The sequence below is a fragment of the Bombus flavifrons genome, chromosome 11 (assembly GCF_040668555.2).
Source record: "Bombus flavifrons isolate JBK064 chromosome 11, iyBomFlav1_principal, whole genome shotgun sequence".
Lineage (NCBI taxonomy): Eukaryota > Metazoa > Arthropoda > Insecta > Hymenoptera > Apidae > Bombus > Bombus flavifrons.
The window spans coordinates 12,063,702-12,080,305 of NC_138452.1; the positions used below are offsets into that span (position 1 = coordinate 12,063,702).

At 35.9% G+C, this 16,604-nt stretch overlaps 2 protein-coding genes across 10 annotated transcripts in view; one reads left to right on the top strand and one right to left on the bottom strand.

Annotated features, from left to right (window-relative positions):
- Positions 1-7,991, top strand: part of LOC138185055 (neural-cadherin) — a 235,953-nt gene extending 227,962 nt beyond the window's left edge. For all 9 annotated transcript variants that reach the window (XM_069123654.1, XM_069123653.1, XM_069123662.1 and 6 more), the window contains 17 exons: positions 216-388; positions 547-696; positions 989-1,294; positions 1,430-1,703; positions 1,808-2,016; positions 2,374-2,706; positions 2,796-3,002; positions 3,502-3,773; positions 3,858-4,063; positions 4,219-4,361; positions 4,541-5,152; positions 5,275-5,575; positions 5,803-5,992; positions 6,088-6,329; positions 6,582-6,797; positions 6,874-7,029; positions 7,181-7,991. In XM_069123654.1, coding sequence (XP_068979755.1) covers positions 216-388; positions 547-696; positions 989-1,294; positions 1,430-1,703; positions 1,808-2,016; positions 2,374-2,706; positions 2,796-3,002; positions 3,502-3,773; positions 3,858-4,063; positions 4,219-4,361; positions 4,541-5,152; positions 5,275-5,575; positions 5,803-5,992; positions 6,088-6,329; positions 6,582-6,797; positions 6,874-7,029; positions 7,181-7,290 — 4,100 coding nt within the window. In that variant the 3' untranslated portion in view covers positions 7,291-7,991. The remainder of the gene's footprint in view (positions 1-215; positions 389-546; positions 697-988; positions 1,295-1,429; positions 1,704-1,807; positions 2,017-2,373; positions 2,707-2,795; positions 3,003-3,501; positions 3,774-3,857; positions 4,064-4,218; positions 4,362-4,540; positions 5,153-5,274; positions 5,576-5,802; positions 5,993-6,087; positions 6,330-6,581; positions 6,798-6,873; positions 7,030-7,180) is intronic.
- A 7,216-nt stretch (positions 7,992-15,207) lies between these two features.
- On the bottom strand, positions 15,208-16,465 carry LOC138184869 (uncharacterized). Its single transcript, XM_069123262.1, has 2 exons — positions 16,232-16,465; positions 15,208-16,129 (listed from the first exon to the last, which is right to left on the bottom strand). Exons 1-2 carry the CDS (start codon positions 16,463-16,465, stop codon positions 16,019-16,021), a joined length of 345 nt encoding a protein of 114 aa, XP_068979363.1. The 3' UTR covers positions 15,208-16,018.
- Positions 16,466-16,604: the final 139 nt, after the last annotated feature.

A 16,604-nucleotide genomic window follows, 5' to 3' on the forward strand; every position in this document is an offset into this window, starting at 1 on the left:
GTTAAAAATTAAAATGGAAAATCTCAAAGATCCTTGGAAATTTGAACTCATTAACGCATAAAGTATAAAGTGTTTTAAAGATAGATATATCAGATTTATTTCAAATTAAATCTCAAGATCTTTTTGTATTTAATATTTTAAATTTTGCATTTAAAATTCTTTCCTGCTTTAATTATAATCTACTGAGATTTTGATGGCATTTTTCCAATATTTAGGGACGGGGACAGCATCTATACGAGTGAAAGATATAAACGATATGCCTCCGCAATTCACAAAGGAGGAATGGTTTACGGAGGTAGACGAAACGGAAGGTCCAGATTTGCCGGAAATGCCAATTCTTACGGTCACTGTACACGATGAGGATGAGACTAATAAATTCCAGTATAAGGTACTGTTCATTGCGTCACTCGAATCGTTCCTTCGCGTATCTTTCCGCGAATTTCTTAAAGAAATTATGTTAATTGATTTAACAAAAAAGTTTTCTTATAACGGTTGAAGAAAAATAATTGTAGAATTATCGTTTATCGTATTAATTTACAAACGCAGGTGATCGAAAGCAGTGGTTATGGTGCTGATAAATTTACCATGGTAAGAAATAACGATGGCACGGGTTCCTTGAAAATTGTGCAATCATTGGACTACGAGGACCAATTGCAGAGCAACGGATTCAGATTTAGGATACAAGTAAACGATAAGGTATTTAATTAAAAAATTACACAGTTCTATAGATAACTTATATTTTTAAATCTACTATTGTCTTCCTACTCTATGTTCCCATACCCATTCTCCATAAATAATGAGATCATTTTCTAGCACATTTGGTACATTCTTCGTCTTGTTATAAGATAAAGTACGAGTTACGTTATTTTCTGACATTTTTGTGTTACAGTCTTCGAATGAAACATATTTCATTCTATTTGTATTTCTATATTTTCAATCAACGACTTTTGCTTTGTGATACTATGCGGTAATATCCTGTACCTCGTAGGGCGAAGACAATGACAACGATAAGTATCACGTTGCCTATTCCTGGGTAGTCGTGAAGCTACGCGACATAAATGATAATCAGCCGCAATTCGAGAAGGCGAATATCGAGACCACGGTTCCTGAAAATGCTCGCATTGGAAGCAGTCTCGAAACATTCACAGCCACCGATCCTGATCAGGGTGGTAAGAGCAAAGTGTTCTATTCGATCGATAGAAGTTCCGATCGTAAGAGGCAATTTTCGATCAACGAAAATGGCACGGTATCGATCCAGAGGAGTCTCGACCGCGAAGAAACCCCAAGGCATCAGGTAAATCATAAAATTATATTGTTTATGAAATATTGATCAGATAATAACTTGTATTATTTATTTAATATTTAGATTATACTACTTAGATTCGAGACAAACCAAACTAAACCAAACCAAACTAAAAATTTGTTTCAGGTGAAAATCTTGGCCATCGACGATGGAATTCCACCTAAAACAGCAACAGCCACGTTAACAGTAATCGTACACGACATAAACGATAATCCGCCACGATTTCTGAAAGATTATAGACCCGTGCTACAGGAACACTCGCAACAGAAAAAAGTAGTAGAGATCTCAGCGACGGATGACGACGATCGATCGAAGAGCAATGGACCTCCGTTTACTTTCAGGATGGATCCAAAGGCAGACGATGTGATTCGTGCCAGTTTCAAAGTTGAGAGCGATAACAGTGAGTCTGGATCCAATCCTATTACGTTCCCGTTTCAGTGGAACGTTGTTAGTTGTAGTTCGATAGTTCTCGCTAACAAACGCCGGTTTTCTGTTTCCTTGCAGAGGGAGCGAACGGGGATGGCATGGCTATTGTGTCATCGTTACTATCGTTTAACAGAGAACAACAAAAGGAGTACTTGATACCGATCGTTATCAAAGACACAGGAACTCCATCGATGTCTGGGACCAGTACTTTAACTGTTATTATCGGGGACATTAACGATAACAAAATGCAGCCTGGATCAAAGGACATTTTTGTATATAACTACGCAGTATGTATTTCATTTCTATATTTAAATTTCATATAATTTTCTGTTTATTTTGACTTTTTAGAAGTAAAGGAATTCATGTTACTTAATATCAATTTTTATCCCAGAAACTAAGATGTAAACTAAATCTAAATACTATTTTCATACATGATTTATGTGTAACATAATTACTATGCTATAATTACATAATTGCTTTACTTATTTGAAAACTCAATACTATAATACGTTAGAATGAAATAGCACATTAATCTGGCTAAATGAATACTCAAAGAGTTAAAGATTATATTTCAAAGTTATTATTCAATATATAATTATAATTAAAGGTTCATATAATTTGACTTGGTCGAGTTCGTTTCACAGGGACAATCACCGGACACAGAAATAGGCAGAGTTTACGTATTCGATTTGGACGATTGGGATTTACCGGATAAAAAGTTCTATTGGGAGGGTTTAGAGCACGCTCAATTCAAGCTAGATGAGGACACCGGTATGATTTATATGAAATCAGGCACTCACGACGGTAGATATCATCTACGTTTCAAAGTCTACGATCGGAAGCACACGCAAACAGATGTCCCAGCAAACGTGACAGTCACGGTGAAAACGATTCCTTTCGAAGCTGTATTAAATTCTGGTTCGGTTCGAATATCTGGTATAACAGACGAAGATTTCATTCGTGTTTGGGATTATAAAGTAATTATTCTATTTAATTATAGACTATTAACTCGTTCTTTTTTATATGAAATCTATATTTAATGAATTTTTAATTTTTTCTCTTCCAGTCACAAACTATATCGCGTAGCAAAGCAGAATTATTTAGAGATAAATTGGCGCATTTGTTAAATATCGATAGAGAAAATGTAGACGTGTTTAGCGTTCAATTACGTAGAATGCATCCACCGTTGACTGACGTCAGATTCGCGGCCCACGGATCGCCGTATTACAAGCCTGTAAGATTGAATGGAATCGTACTAATGCATCGTGAAGAAGTAAGTTAATATGAATTAATTCGTGGCATTTCAATTTGTTATAGTGTAAATAATTCAAAATTTGCTATCTAAATCTTTTTAAGATTCTAAATCTTCCCATTGAATATTTTTGGCTTCTAATTAAATGGAATATCAGTGAAAATATCAGATTATTATAAATATAGGAATATTGGATTACTTCAGCTTTTAGCAAAATTTTGTATCAGAGATACATGCTTTTCATGACCCTTTTACGTACTAGGGATGAATCCTATTATGAATGAATTATCAACAACGTTCAATCCGATATTATCACATAAATTAATACTTAATGAAATCAATAACAATATTTCATAAATTGGATATTGTTTTTACTGAAGCAACAATTTCATGAAATGACCTGTTTTATAATTTATAGTAATAAATGAAAGGTCTGCAAATCGCAAAACCGATCAAACTTAAATAAAGGCTAAAATATATTTCACACAATTTGATTAAAAAATAATTTTAATTTAATTAGATCGAGAAAGAGGTCGGTATTAACATAACGATGGTCGGCATCGACGAGTGTTATTACGAGAATGAAGTATGCGAGGGTAGTTGCACAAACACCTTGGATATTAGCAGTTTACCATACATGGTCAATGCAAACAGAACCGCCCTAGTGGGTGTGCGGGTGGATGTAATCGCTGAATGTACATGCGGAGCTCGGAACTTCAGTAAAGGGGAATCATGTAGAAACAGCCCTTGTTATAACGGAGGCCGTTGCGTGGAAGGCCGATTTGGGTTATCGTAAGTCTAACAACTCGTGAAATTTAACATTTGATGTATTATACTAGCATATTAATTTTATTTAATGCATTTGTTATTACCTAGATGTCAGTGTCCTGCCGGATATAATGGTCCAAGATGTCAGCAAACTGCAAGAAGTTTCCGTGGAAATGGCTGGGCTTGGTATCCTGCACTAGAAATGTGCGATAACAGTCATCTGAGCTTCGAATTCATCACTAAGAAACCTGACGGATTACTCTTATACAATGGGCCTATTGTTCCTCCTGAGGCTGACGAAATTATGGTTTCTGGTAAGCAAATATAGATCATAAGATAACAATAGATTTCTTAAGGTAATCAATAGCTGCCTCTATGATGTCTTTGCTAGAATTTAAGTCTAATAAATCAGCGATTTTTACAGTAACGAATGAAATAATACACTATTACGTAATGAACGTATTTACAGATTTTATATCCGTTGAACTGGAACGTGGAATACCTCGACTGTTGATAGACTTCGGTTCTGGTACTTTAGAGTTAAAAGTGAAGCCAAAAAGAACTTTGGACGACGGAGAATGGCATAGACTCGACATCTTTTGGAACACGGAGGTCAGAATTATCTTTTAAATCATAATCTAAATATCTCTATATGTGTCAAAATGAGAAAATAAAATTAAAATTATTAAAACGATTTCCTTCTTCTAGAAGGATAAGGTTACAACTAGATTACATCCAGTTTACAACGATCGCTTATAATTAATTCCACGGAATCCTATTTTATTTTACAGACGGTGAAATTAATCATCGATTATTGCAAATCCGCGGATATCTCAGAACCGGAAGACGGCACGCCACCAGAATTCAACGACACCAGTTGCCAAGCTCAAGGCACCATACCACCCTTCAACGAATATCTAAACGTAAACGCACCGCTTCAAATCGGTGGTTTATATGTCGAGCAGTTCGATCCAACTCACTACAAGTGGAAGCATATGCCAGTTGGTAAAGGTTTCGATGGCTGTATCAAGAACCTCTTTCACAATAGCAAGCTTTACGATCTAGCACATCCTGGTTTATCGAGAAACAGCGTAGCCGGCTGCCCTCAAACCGAGGAAATCTGCAACAACCAGGAATCCACCTTCCGTTGCTGGGAACACGGTACTTGCGTAGGAAGCTTCACTGAAGCTAGATGTCAATGTAACCCAGGATGGACTGGTCCAGGATGTATGACATCCACTATACCAACGACATTCAAACCACAAAGTTATGTCAAATACGCGTTGTCGTTCGAACCGGATAAATATTCCACTCAAGTACAACTGAGATTCCGCACCCGAGAGGTTCATGGTGAATTGTTTAGGGTCAGCGATCAGCATAATAGAGAATACGCTATTTTGGAGGTGATTGTTAACGTTATCGCATTTTAGAAGTGAAAATAATATTCATTTAAATAAAGAAAGGAAAATAGCCAATTAAGTTAATAAAATATTCAATTACAGTTATTGCATCTTTTAATTTCTAGATCAAGGACAGCAGGCTGCACTTCCGTTACAATTTGAACAGTCTGAGAACCGAGGAACGAGACATATGGCTGACTGCGATAGCTGTTGATGATGGACAGTGGCATACAGTTAGGGTATCGAGATACGGATCAGCTGCAACTTTGGAATTGGATGGTGGTGAAGGAAGAAGATTCAATGAAACCTTCTCCTTCGAAGGACACCAGTGGCTATTGGTTGACAAACAAGAAGGAGTTTTCGCGGGCGGCAAGGCTGAATACACTGGAGTTCGGACGTTTGAAGTGTACGCGGATTATCAGAAAGGTAAACATTTTTGATAATCAAGTTGAAGAAGAATAGAGATAAAGACTGTGGAAAATGACATATTCAATTATATATAGGCAAAAGTTCTTGAACAGAAAGGTGCAAAATTAAATAGTTAGAAAGGCATTATGTGATAAAATACAAAAAATGAGATGCAATTATAAAAAGACTTGAGTGTTCATAGGATGATGTGAGGAGGAAGTTAATATAATTTTTCGTTTGAACAGGATGTCTCGATGACATAAGACTAGAGGGTAAACATCTTCCATTACCACCCGCTATGAATGGAACACAATGGGGTCAAGCAACAATGGCCAGAAATTTGGAAAGAAACTGTCCTTCGAATAAACCCTGTGCCAACGTCATTTGTCCAGAACCATTCGAATGTATCGATCTTTGGAACGAATATGATTGCACGTAAGTACTGTAAAATTTAATGGACGTTATCTTTAATTTACACGTTTGTGTACATACGTATGATTTGATAAATCTTGTCTTGTCTATGTACCTAGATGTGGGGAAGGAAGAATTCCATCGCCTGATAGCAAAGGTTGCATGGACAAAAACGAATGCATAGATTATCCTTGTTTGAACGGTGGTAGATGTATCAATCAAGATCCACGCTTTAGATATAGATGTATTTGTCCCGATGGTTTCTGGGGAGAAAATTGCGAGCTCGTTCAAGAGGGACAAACATTGAAACTCAGTATGGGAGCTTTGGCAGCTATTTTAGTTTGTCTTTTGATTATTCTTGGTAAGTATCGCGTAGACAAGATGTATTACACGTGTAAAAAGCTACAGAAAGAAACATAACTTTCTAGAATGAAAAATTACACACTGACTAAAAGAATTCTACTATAGTTAATCAGTATCGTTCCTTTAATATTCCTCGTCCATTAAAAATGAAAAGAAAATGTATCTTTACGAAAAAATAATCGAAACATCAAAAGAATTTAAAAATCAACTAATACAGAAAGTGATTAATGATATTCGTATTATGTTGTAGTTCTCGTCTTAGTATTTGTCGTCTATAATAGAAGAAGAGAATCTCATATTAAGTACCCTGGGCCTGATGACGATGTGAGAGAAAATATCATCAACTACGATGACGAGGGTGGCGGAGAAGATGATATGACCGCATTCGACATTACCCCGCTTCAAATTCCTATTGGTGGCCCGATTCCAGAAATGGGCGGGAAGCTACCGCCATGTAAAATACCCTGTAAGTAATTCTCATTGTTATATATATCCAAGATAACGGATAATCGGACATTGATACCATTGCAAATATTTTACAGACACACTAGGACCAGAACCGAACGTGGGCATCTTTATAGAGGATCACAAAAAAAGAGCTGACAGTGATCCAAACGCACCACCGTTCGATGATCTACGAAATTATGCATACGAGGGTGGCGGAAGCATCGCAGGTTCATTGTCATCGTTAGCTTCCGGTAAATACTTCTGTTTTCGTTTAATATTAAGAATGAATGAAAATTAAGATTGCCAATTACAGATTCTTTGCAAAAAGGATACTCGACTGTTGCTTGATTCACCTATAAGAGTAAGAAAAATATATGCGAATAATTATTTTAAAATCAACAGGAACAGACGACGAGCAGCACGAGTACGAGTACTTAGGTGCTTGGGGACCGAGATTCGACAAGCTAGCCGACATGTACGGACCGGCGGAAGAAAGCGAAGAAGAAGACTAAGAATATCGTAAAGGATCTCTACAATCTGTAAGCTCGCACGATTTGTACACCCTCGGAGAAACAGTGTTTGCGTGAGCTTAAAAGAGAAGAAGGAAGAAAAGAAAAGAGGAAAAATGAAGAAAGAGACTATCCCCTAAGAAACGTGTGTGCTCGAACGAACTTTCTATTACGAAGACAAGAAAAAAGAAGACATACGACAGAATCGAAGAAACCGTAAAAACCAGTGTTTTTTGCGTTATTCGAGCATCAAAGACGTTCCGTTTTGTTGATGAAACAAGTGCACGTTTCCAGGCGCATATTTTTTGCGATGTGCACACGCGAACAAGAACGAGACGGCCACACGGTGTGCGCGATTACGAGAAAATGAAAGAGAGAGAGAGAGAGAGAGAAGAATTAACATCCTCTGGTCGAAATTTTATAAAAATGAAGCTACTCGTCGATGTCGATGTCGATTTCACGAAAAGAGCTTTCTATCCACTTCCCTCAGCCGTAAAAAAAGAAAAAACAAACGAACGTTATCGCAATAAGAATCTCTATCGAATCATGGTCAATCGTCACGACACACCGTAGGTGGCGCATAATTCTCGAAGGGTGTAATACCTATCTGTATAGCACGTTACGCGTATACGTAGTGAATTCGCGCGTGTCAGCCTGCACGCGAGACTTTTCTATTATAATAAAATAAATCTATATATATATATATTATATATGTACGATTCATTATTTTTAGTCACAGTCATAGTTACTATTTCTCGGTACAACCGTTCTCGATGTCTCGGTATTCGATCGGTTAAAATTATCATCGGCGCGACAGCATCGGTTCTACTGGAATTATATTCGTGAACACGTTACTACTGCCAGCCGTGCGCGTGATAGGTCGTTTCTGTTTTACCTCATCTACATTGGGTCATCAAGTGGCCGTATATGATACTTTCAAGGGCATTTCTCATTTATCCGTCTTCTAAATCCCACTCAACTTATTCATCGTATTCAGATGGTAGCTGGCGGGAATTTTTTCGTTTCTTCCGCGAACGCGCACCGGCTAATAGAAACTCCCCGTGTAACGTACCATGAATTCGTATATTGACGTTGTTGAGTATAAGGGAAGAGAGATCTTGAGTAAAATGGTTCATTCGCGACGCCTTCCTGGTTCGCGCGATGCGAACGATCCTAATGTGGTCTATCGTACTAAAAATAGGGATTATTTAAGAGAGAGCGAGAGAACGAGAGAGAGAGAGAGAGAGAGAGAGCGAGAGAGAGAGAGAGCGAGAGAGAAAGAGCGCGCGCGCGAGAGAGAGAGAGAGAGAAAGAGAGAGACACGTTTAGTTGTTGTTCGCGAGTCGTGAACCATCCTCATCGTTGTCATCGTCGCCGTCACCGTCACCCGCATTAGTTATTGATAGTATTATTATTGACATTACGATAAATATATATATATATTATAAATATGGATTTATATAAATAAATAAATGAATAAATATAAATAAATAAATATATATATATATATAGAAAGAGAGTTAAAAAAGAGAGAAGCGCACGGCGGAAGACAAAGGGTACTGCAACGTGTGCGGCGCATGAAAGTCCGCATAAACAAATTGAAAATTACCGCGCGCGTATGTAATTATAATTAATATTATATAGCGGTATAAATATAAATATGAATATAAATATATATACATATATATATATATATATATATATTATACATAAATGAAAGAAACGCATGCACACGAAATCACATTGAAAAGAAGATTAAAAAGACAAAAATTAACAAAAAAAAAAAAGAGAAACAGAGAAAGGAAGAGAAAAGAACCGTAATGGTACGATACGAGGGGCCGGTTGTCGAGAAAAGCTCACGATTCAAGTCTCGACGTAGGGTTAATATTTATTTTCTGTCGATGGTCGAACCGGCCAACAAGTTGCAATTACACGAAAGAAAACAATGGAATGAAAAAGTGCAGCAAAAAAAGAAAAAAGAAGAAAGATGAGAAAAATGAGAAGGTAAAGGAATGGAAAGGAGAAAAAGCGGAGAAACGAGGGAAGAGAAAAATCGGCGAGCGTGCGAAAAAGGAAATGACGCGAAAAGTCCCTTCTACGTCGCAGCATTGATGACGAGTTCGATACCGCAAATGATTTCGTTGCTCGATCAATGCCCTTGATTGATCGTAAGCGAAACATCGTTTATGCTACGACGATAATAAGGATAGCGTCAACCTAGTGCATCTCCATGCATGTGTCTCGACTGATTTGTAAAATTCTCTACGGAAATATTAATAGTCAATTTATCGATTAGGTGAAGCCCCGTCGGATCGAGTGATCCGGGCGTAGTGTTTAAGCACTTGTACGAATATTGTAAGTAACGTCGTGTATTTCGGTGTGCCGGTGCCGCTCGTAATGTGCCGCGATCGGTACCGAGCATCTCTGTATAATTGTCCTACCAAGATTCGTCGTCTTGCGTATCGTTTCCCGGCAATGTTTGTGATATTACGTTTTCCGCGCCCGTTGTCTTCGACGTCCGTTTACGTCTGTTCCTCATGAGCCTCTGAGAACATCGAGAAACACATCGAAATCTCACTTTAAGCTACGTTCACATTGCACGTACATTTCTCCCCCCATATCTCTTTTTTCATTATTTTTCTCTAGATGTTCGTCCGAGATATTCGTTTTTGTAGATACGATAACTTATCGCTGTTCCCTCTTTTCTTGTGATTATTGAAATTACTTGATTTGAAGATCACGGAGGAAAAGAATGATAAGTCACATTTGTTTTTCGTACGAGTAATTTTCAAATCCAGTACCCTCTCAACTAATCGCATATCTATAACCTTCTCTTTTTAACCCCTTTTTAACCACTAAATAACTTCAAGATCAGAAAATCAACAAAGTCGTACTTATCGTATTTTTCTCCTCTACTTTTCGTTTCCAAGTATCACGAGACTTTCCACCGATTCTCAACTAAATTACGATAGATTGCGACAAGATTCTAGATATTGATAACGTTTCGTTCTCAAATATTCAGCTTGAATGAATCTCTATATTGTTAAGGTATCTTCTTATAAAATTGTTTCTAACGATAACATAACATTCGCAATATCAAACAATCCGAATTTCTGTTATCACTTCGATTATCCGTAATCGTTCTTTCAACGATTAAACTTTCCATTCTATACTCTCCAAAATGTAGCTGAGTGTTTCTCAGAGATCGTTAATCCGAATTCGTTGCCTGTTTATCAACCAAAATAGATTTTATCCTTCTCGACATACCGAGACCGCTACACTTCACGTTTCTCGATGTCGATAGGTTCTTTACCATTGAATTATCGTTGTTTCATTATCTCACCGTCCTCCTTCGTAGTACACCATTTCGTTTCTCCGGCCATTCCTATCGTCGATTTTACCCCGCCAAGTAGTTTCTAAGCAGAGACAGTATTCGACGGACTGGCGTTATAGGAGGACGAACGGTTTATCGTTGAGTAACTGATAATGAGTTGAATAGCGCGCACAAGCGCGCACGTGTGTGTACAGTGGCAAAAAAGAAAAAAGAAGAAGAAAAGGAAAAGAAAAGAAAAACGGTTGTCGCGTGATTTTTGAAAAGAGTAACTCGGCAGATTAGAACGATCCTCGATTTCTTGGAGATTGGCTTTGCGAGAAGGAATTAATAAGTCCCCTGAAAATACATTATTCTAGGACACCTCTCCTTATTTCGTAAACAAACCCAATTAGACGTATACTTTGATAATGCAAAACCTTATCAAACTATCGGACATTTTTTTAAATAATAGACATAGTAGTTAAAAGAGTAATAGGAAATATTATGTTCGTTTCAACATATTGTCGAAAACATAACGTGTATGTACATTCATTTATCAACATCAGGCAGTAGAAACGTGGGTATAGTGAGAACGTCGTTCGTTAAAACGAAGACTTTGATTATTCTTCATTACGTAATTACATATAACTGTAATGGTGTAACATAATTTTAAAGAGATCTAAATGTTAGTAAAGTCAACTTCCGAGACTCACTTTTACAATGCGCAAGTTTTCAGCGTCATTCGACAATTTGATAAGAAGCGTCTATCTCCATTCGCTTGACCTAGGCACCTCGAAAAACTTGCGCGATACCTAAAAGGACGCAGCGAACCTTACGAACAGCAAATCAACGAAAAATTATGCAATTTTTTCGTTCTTATAAAAATTTCTTGTCCTTGCTCATATTACGAAACGAAGTAAAATTTATATGTAAAATAACGCCGAATACATTCACTTCGAAATGAAACAAATGGTACATCGACGGGCTAGCAAGCTGTGTTTTTTATCGTAACATCTTCGTTAAACTGAAACTCTCGGTATCGTATATTCGTTAGTATATATTTTTATATAACTTTGAAGCGGAAGCAGTTCGTAAGGTGCAAAGGAAATATTGTTCAGAGCCCGCTAACCATCCGATGTAAATACATAATATTTGCAAAACGTGTCAGATTCGTTGAAGAAGTATTCGTTACGATTTCATTTGCCACTGACGGAGCGTATTTAGTTGCGAAACGTACAAAAGAAGAAGAGTAGAAGCTGTTGACGCGAGTTCGAGGAAGAATCGAGTAGAAAGAAGAAAGAAAAAAACGATCGTTGCGACGAAAACGTTCCTTATCCTCATTCCATAAGATCGTTTTCGTAGTTGGTCGAAAACAATCTCTATTTTTAAGAAATAGAAACTTAAGTAGCTTCGTTTTTAGTAATTAATAGGAAATTCTGTAGCCGGCGAATATTTATAAATCTTTCTGTTTCTAACGTATATTTAGAAACGTTTTCTTCGTATTTTCCGTTTATTTATATTTATAAATAACGATTAGTAACATAGCCTGAATTTTGAATAATAGCAATAACGGATTTCTTAATACATTGTAAATGTTCGAAGCGTGTCACGAATGACGAGTAAGCGAGTCTAGAAAAAGGAAATCTGTAAATTTTGTAGAATAATTGTGAATATTTAACGTTTCTTTATGTACACGGTAATTACCAACACTTGTGTCATTTCTATTTTTAACGTCACGACGTATGTATTAACAAATGCACTGATCATAGAATACAATTCATTGTACGAAACGAATTTAATTTCATCGAATCAGCATATCTTTTATACGAAAGAAAGAGAGAAAAAAGGATACTCCTGACAAGACGATAGCGTTCTCAGGATCGATTTACTTTTCAAGCAATATCGTTTGTATTATACACCAGATTTCATGTATTTCGAAAATGATAAACTTTACAGCCGTCGAATTGCTTGAACGACCCAAAAGTCAGCGTCGATCGAACGATATTAAGTTAAGGTACCATTTGAGGCACACACGGCTCAACTTTTTTACCGAAACCGAGTTAGCACGTGAACAAGAACGTCGAAATGTATTTAAGAGTAAACGAGAATGAAAAAAAAAAAAGAAAAAAATCGAAAAAGAAAGAGCGAAGCGTACTTACGTTTGAGAAGATCTCAAAATGTTGAGATCGGAAAATGACGAATGTAGGTATCGAGTTTTCCGATCGAGGCGAATAATCTGTACAAGAAGAGAAAACGTGAAAAAATGGCAACTCACGTTACATATCTGTAAAACTTTTTTCCAAGCACTGCCTAATCGTGCACAAAGAACCGAAGCAGCTCATGCCTCGATCTCAAACTAATCGAGATTGAAACGGAACGATGCAAAGATAATATCTACAACGGCACTAGTCCGCTTTGATCGAATGCTCAGCGACGACAGAAACTTTTTCTTCCGGGTTCGGAATTCTTTCTAGCTGTCTTTGTTCGTTTGTCGTCGTCGGAACGCTTTTCAACGAACGCAGTTTGTATTTGCGATGGCGAGCGAGTGAAACACGTCTGCGTATATCGAAAAACGAAACATTGCTCACGAGAATGGGAATATTCGGTTGCATATGCGTACTTGATGTATCTTTTCCTTCCTATTCGATATGAAATCAAGAATTCGAATATCGATACCGTCTTCTCTTTTTTTTAGAGTATCTAGTTACAATAACTTTGAAAGTAATTCTAGTCAAAGAATTAGAATATTTTTAATTAATATATCCTAACATTTTTTTATTAATAGATCAATAATATTTCAATTAATATGTTAATTTTTATTTCAAAATTTCCTTCAGATCCGAGATACATGCTTTTGTCTATATAACTTGCTCTTAATGTTACAATTCGTTTAAATACGATTTTTCTTCGATATTGTAATATTTAATATACTCGAGAATATTGTATTATCCTGATTTCATATTACAAAGGATCAAATTAATGTCGCATTGCATCCAACAAAAATATTTCTCGACATCGAGCAAGCAAGTACTTTTTCACATTGTCTTGGTCACCGCTCCACCCCACTCCGACCTTCCTCCCGAAGAAATCTCGATAATTTATAAAAACGAAGAATCAGTGTGGCGCGACACGAGAAACAGAAAAGAAAAAGGAAAGTATATCGAGGAAAATGTAAAAGCACAATCGAGGAGCCGACTTATTATCGTCGGTCAGCGATAATGGATAAATCATTGTAATATATACACTTCGGTGACAAAATGATTGTAACGCTGCCACTGAACACATCCCGTGTAGTACAATTACCGTATATATAGTATTCCACAGTATACTGGTACACACCGTATTATTAATTGAATTGATATTTATTAACGATTAATTATTACATTATTATCACTATATTATCTATACCATTTGTACTTTGCATTTCAGTTGGAATGAAATAAATGCCTTCTTTTTCATAAAAATAAACCAACCGTCGTATTTTAAATAATACAAATCTAGATAAATCCTTAGATAAATTTTCTTCAGTATTTTTTTTTTTTTTTTTTTTTTTTTTGTAAATCGTGCCCTTCGACTCGATATTTTTCTTTTGCCTAGTCAGAATGCAGAATGCAGAAATCGTTAACTAACGTTACTTTGTGTTCCATAAATTCCATAAATTCCAAGGAAATAGCAGTGATGGAGTATGAAAAAGTACGAGGAAAGAATAGATTTATTTGACACAAAGAATAATATTCTTTATGAATACTTGTACTGGCAAACATTTAATTTCTTTTTCACATCTGAAATACATCGTTTTTCATTTCGAACAATATTTTTCCTATACTGTGCATAAGTTCGAAAAATTGCTTAAATCGTCGTTTCTGAAGATAGACGTACAATAGTGTGTAAAAATAATGAAAATAAAATAAGCTAGCGATGTACAAACATTTAATATCGTACGGATATTTAACTGTTGCGATGTTTCAGTGCAACTATTTAACTGTTAATTCTGAAAATAAATTACTATCAACGGAAATGCGTGTTTAGAGGAAAAGTTTAGAGGATATGACTGTGAAAGATAGGTACGACGAGAAGATAAGTGAAAGGATGTAGTTAAAAGTCAAGAACCAGTTGAAATTACGTCGATAAGCGTAATATACTCGAATGATTGATTTATCGTTTAATATGCTTTATAATTCTAAAAATATTTCTTACAGTTCCCTCTCTTAGAGTTACTTCGTTCAAAACGTTAATTATTAAAATTATCTACTGCTATTAACGCCACTTTTACTATTACTTCTTTTACTGCTTCTCCTACGAACTTTACAACGGCACGCTTTGGTTTCTTCGATTAAAAATGGAAACTCTTGTTCCACTCTTGCCCATAATTTCTCTCGAACGTGAGTTAAGAAGCACATTGTTCCACAATCTCTGTAGAAAAACGGATTCAATTTTAAAGTGATATATTTCATCCAGCGATATTTCATTCGTTATATTTTTGCAAATTTTCGTCGAACCTCTCACAATTCGACGTTACGTACATTTACTGGTCATTTCTTTTTTTTCTTTCTTTTTTCACAAAAACATTAGTACAGAAAATTTCGTTGTACGAGTTACTTTTATTATTAATAATCCACACACGACGAAAGATCGTCTCGTAGTTCTAAAGCAATTCGATCCTACAGCAGCTCTAATCGATTTTTCATTTCGATATTAAACCAATTTAATTACAACGATATATATATAGAAATACTATCAATGAAATAAGATTTATATGCCAACTTCGATGAATTTTCTGTCTTATACAAAGTGCTAGGAAATTGTACGTTAAGAAATTTCTTAAGAGCTCTTATATTTAATAAGGTTTATATATCTGATTAGCGAAGACTCGGATAAATTGAGGATATCATACAGACAAGACAGAAACAAGACCAGAGAAATAAGAAAATGTAGAAAAATAGTGGAAAAATGTATGGGAATCGCAACACAGATCAAATAAAGGAAAGTTGAAAAATCAGAGGAATTAAAAAGTCAAGGTAGACCAAATAAACGAAGCAAATGAATCGAACAAATCGATCAATTGGATACAATGGACTTAATCGGTTTAATTTGATCGTAATTATAAATGAAACTTGTACCTGAGAATAATATAATCCACAGCATGCACAACGTGAAGCGTAAGTATAAGAAACGTAATTGACGCAGTGTAAGTTAGAACAATGGTCCAAGATTTATTTGTTAAAAACGAAACCGCTGCATCTTCCAATCCAAACCGTCGAAGCGTCTATTTTTTAAAAATCAAATACATTCTCGTAAATATCCATCTAATTTTATAAAGTGTATATTCGTTTCAATTATTTTTAACCTATTTAAACCATTATATTTATGACATTTCTAAGATGTTACTCTTTTTCTAATATCGTATGGAATATTGAATTATAATATTACATAACAGATACAGGACGGTAACGTTGTCGATAAGAGGACGTCTATCGGTGTCCAAATACAGGCCAATGCGAATTCCAAGATAAATGCAGTGGCTAAAAACTAAAAATAAGCGAGTCAAAGAAAAGTTAGTCAGGTAAATAAAATTGTTACAAAAGCTATTGTTTGAGAGAATGAACGATAAAAATTGCTTATCACACTAACCTCGTACAGTATCAGAAAAACGATTTTTGGTGCGTGAAAAGATCGTGGAAAGAGTGTAGAATTTACGATAATAACATATATACCAATGCTGAAGAAAACCGAACTAAACGGTGGTCCTGATAGAAGCGATTCGCAATCTTCGTCTTCCATAGCATTGGCGAAACATGTTCGGAAAATCTGAAGTCCGAAAATATTTAGCAAGAGCGCCCAAATGGTATGAAGCAACTTTGCCATTTTCTATTTCTAGTTCTCTTTCTCCAAATAAATATTTCAAATAGATTATTAAAAAGAACTCGTTAAAACGTATTTCACAAATTAATCTACAAGACGTATTGTACGAATCACCTTTCGATTACTGGTGTTCGATAATCGA

Excerpts from the sequence above, each read along its gene's own strand:
- LOC138184869 (XM_069123262.1), bottom strand. The coding sequence starts at position 16,465 with ATGGCAAAGTTGCTTCATACCATTTGGGCGCTCTTGCTAAATATTTTC. Across the intron at positions 16,130-16,231 it reads TTTTTCTGATACTGTACGAG|TTTTTAGCCACTGCATTTAT; the intron begins GTTAGTGTGATA and ends GCTTATTTTTAG.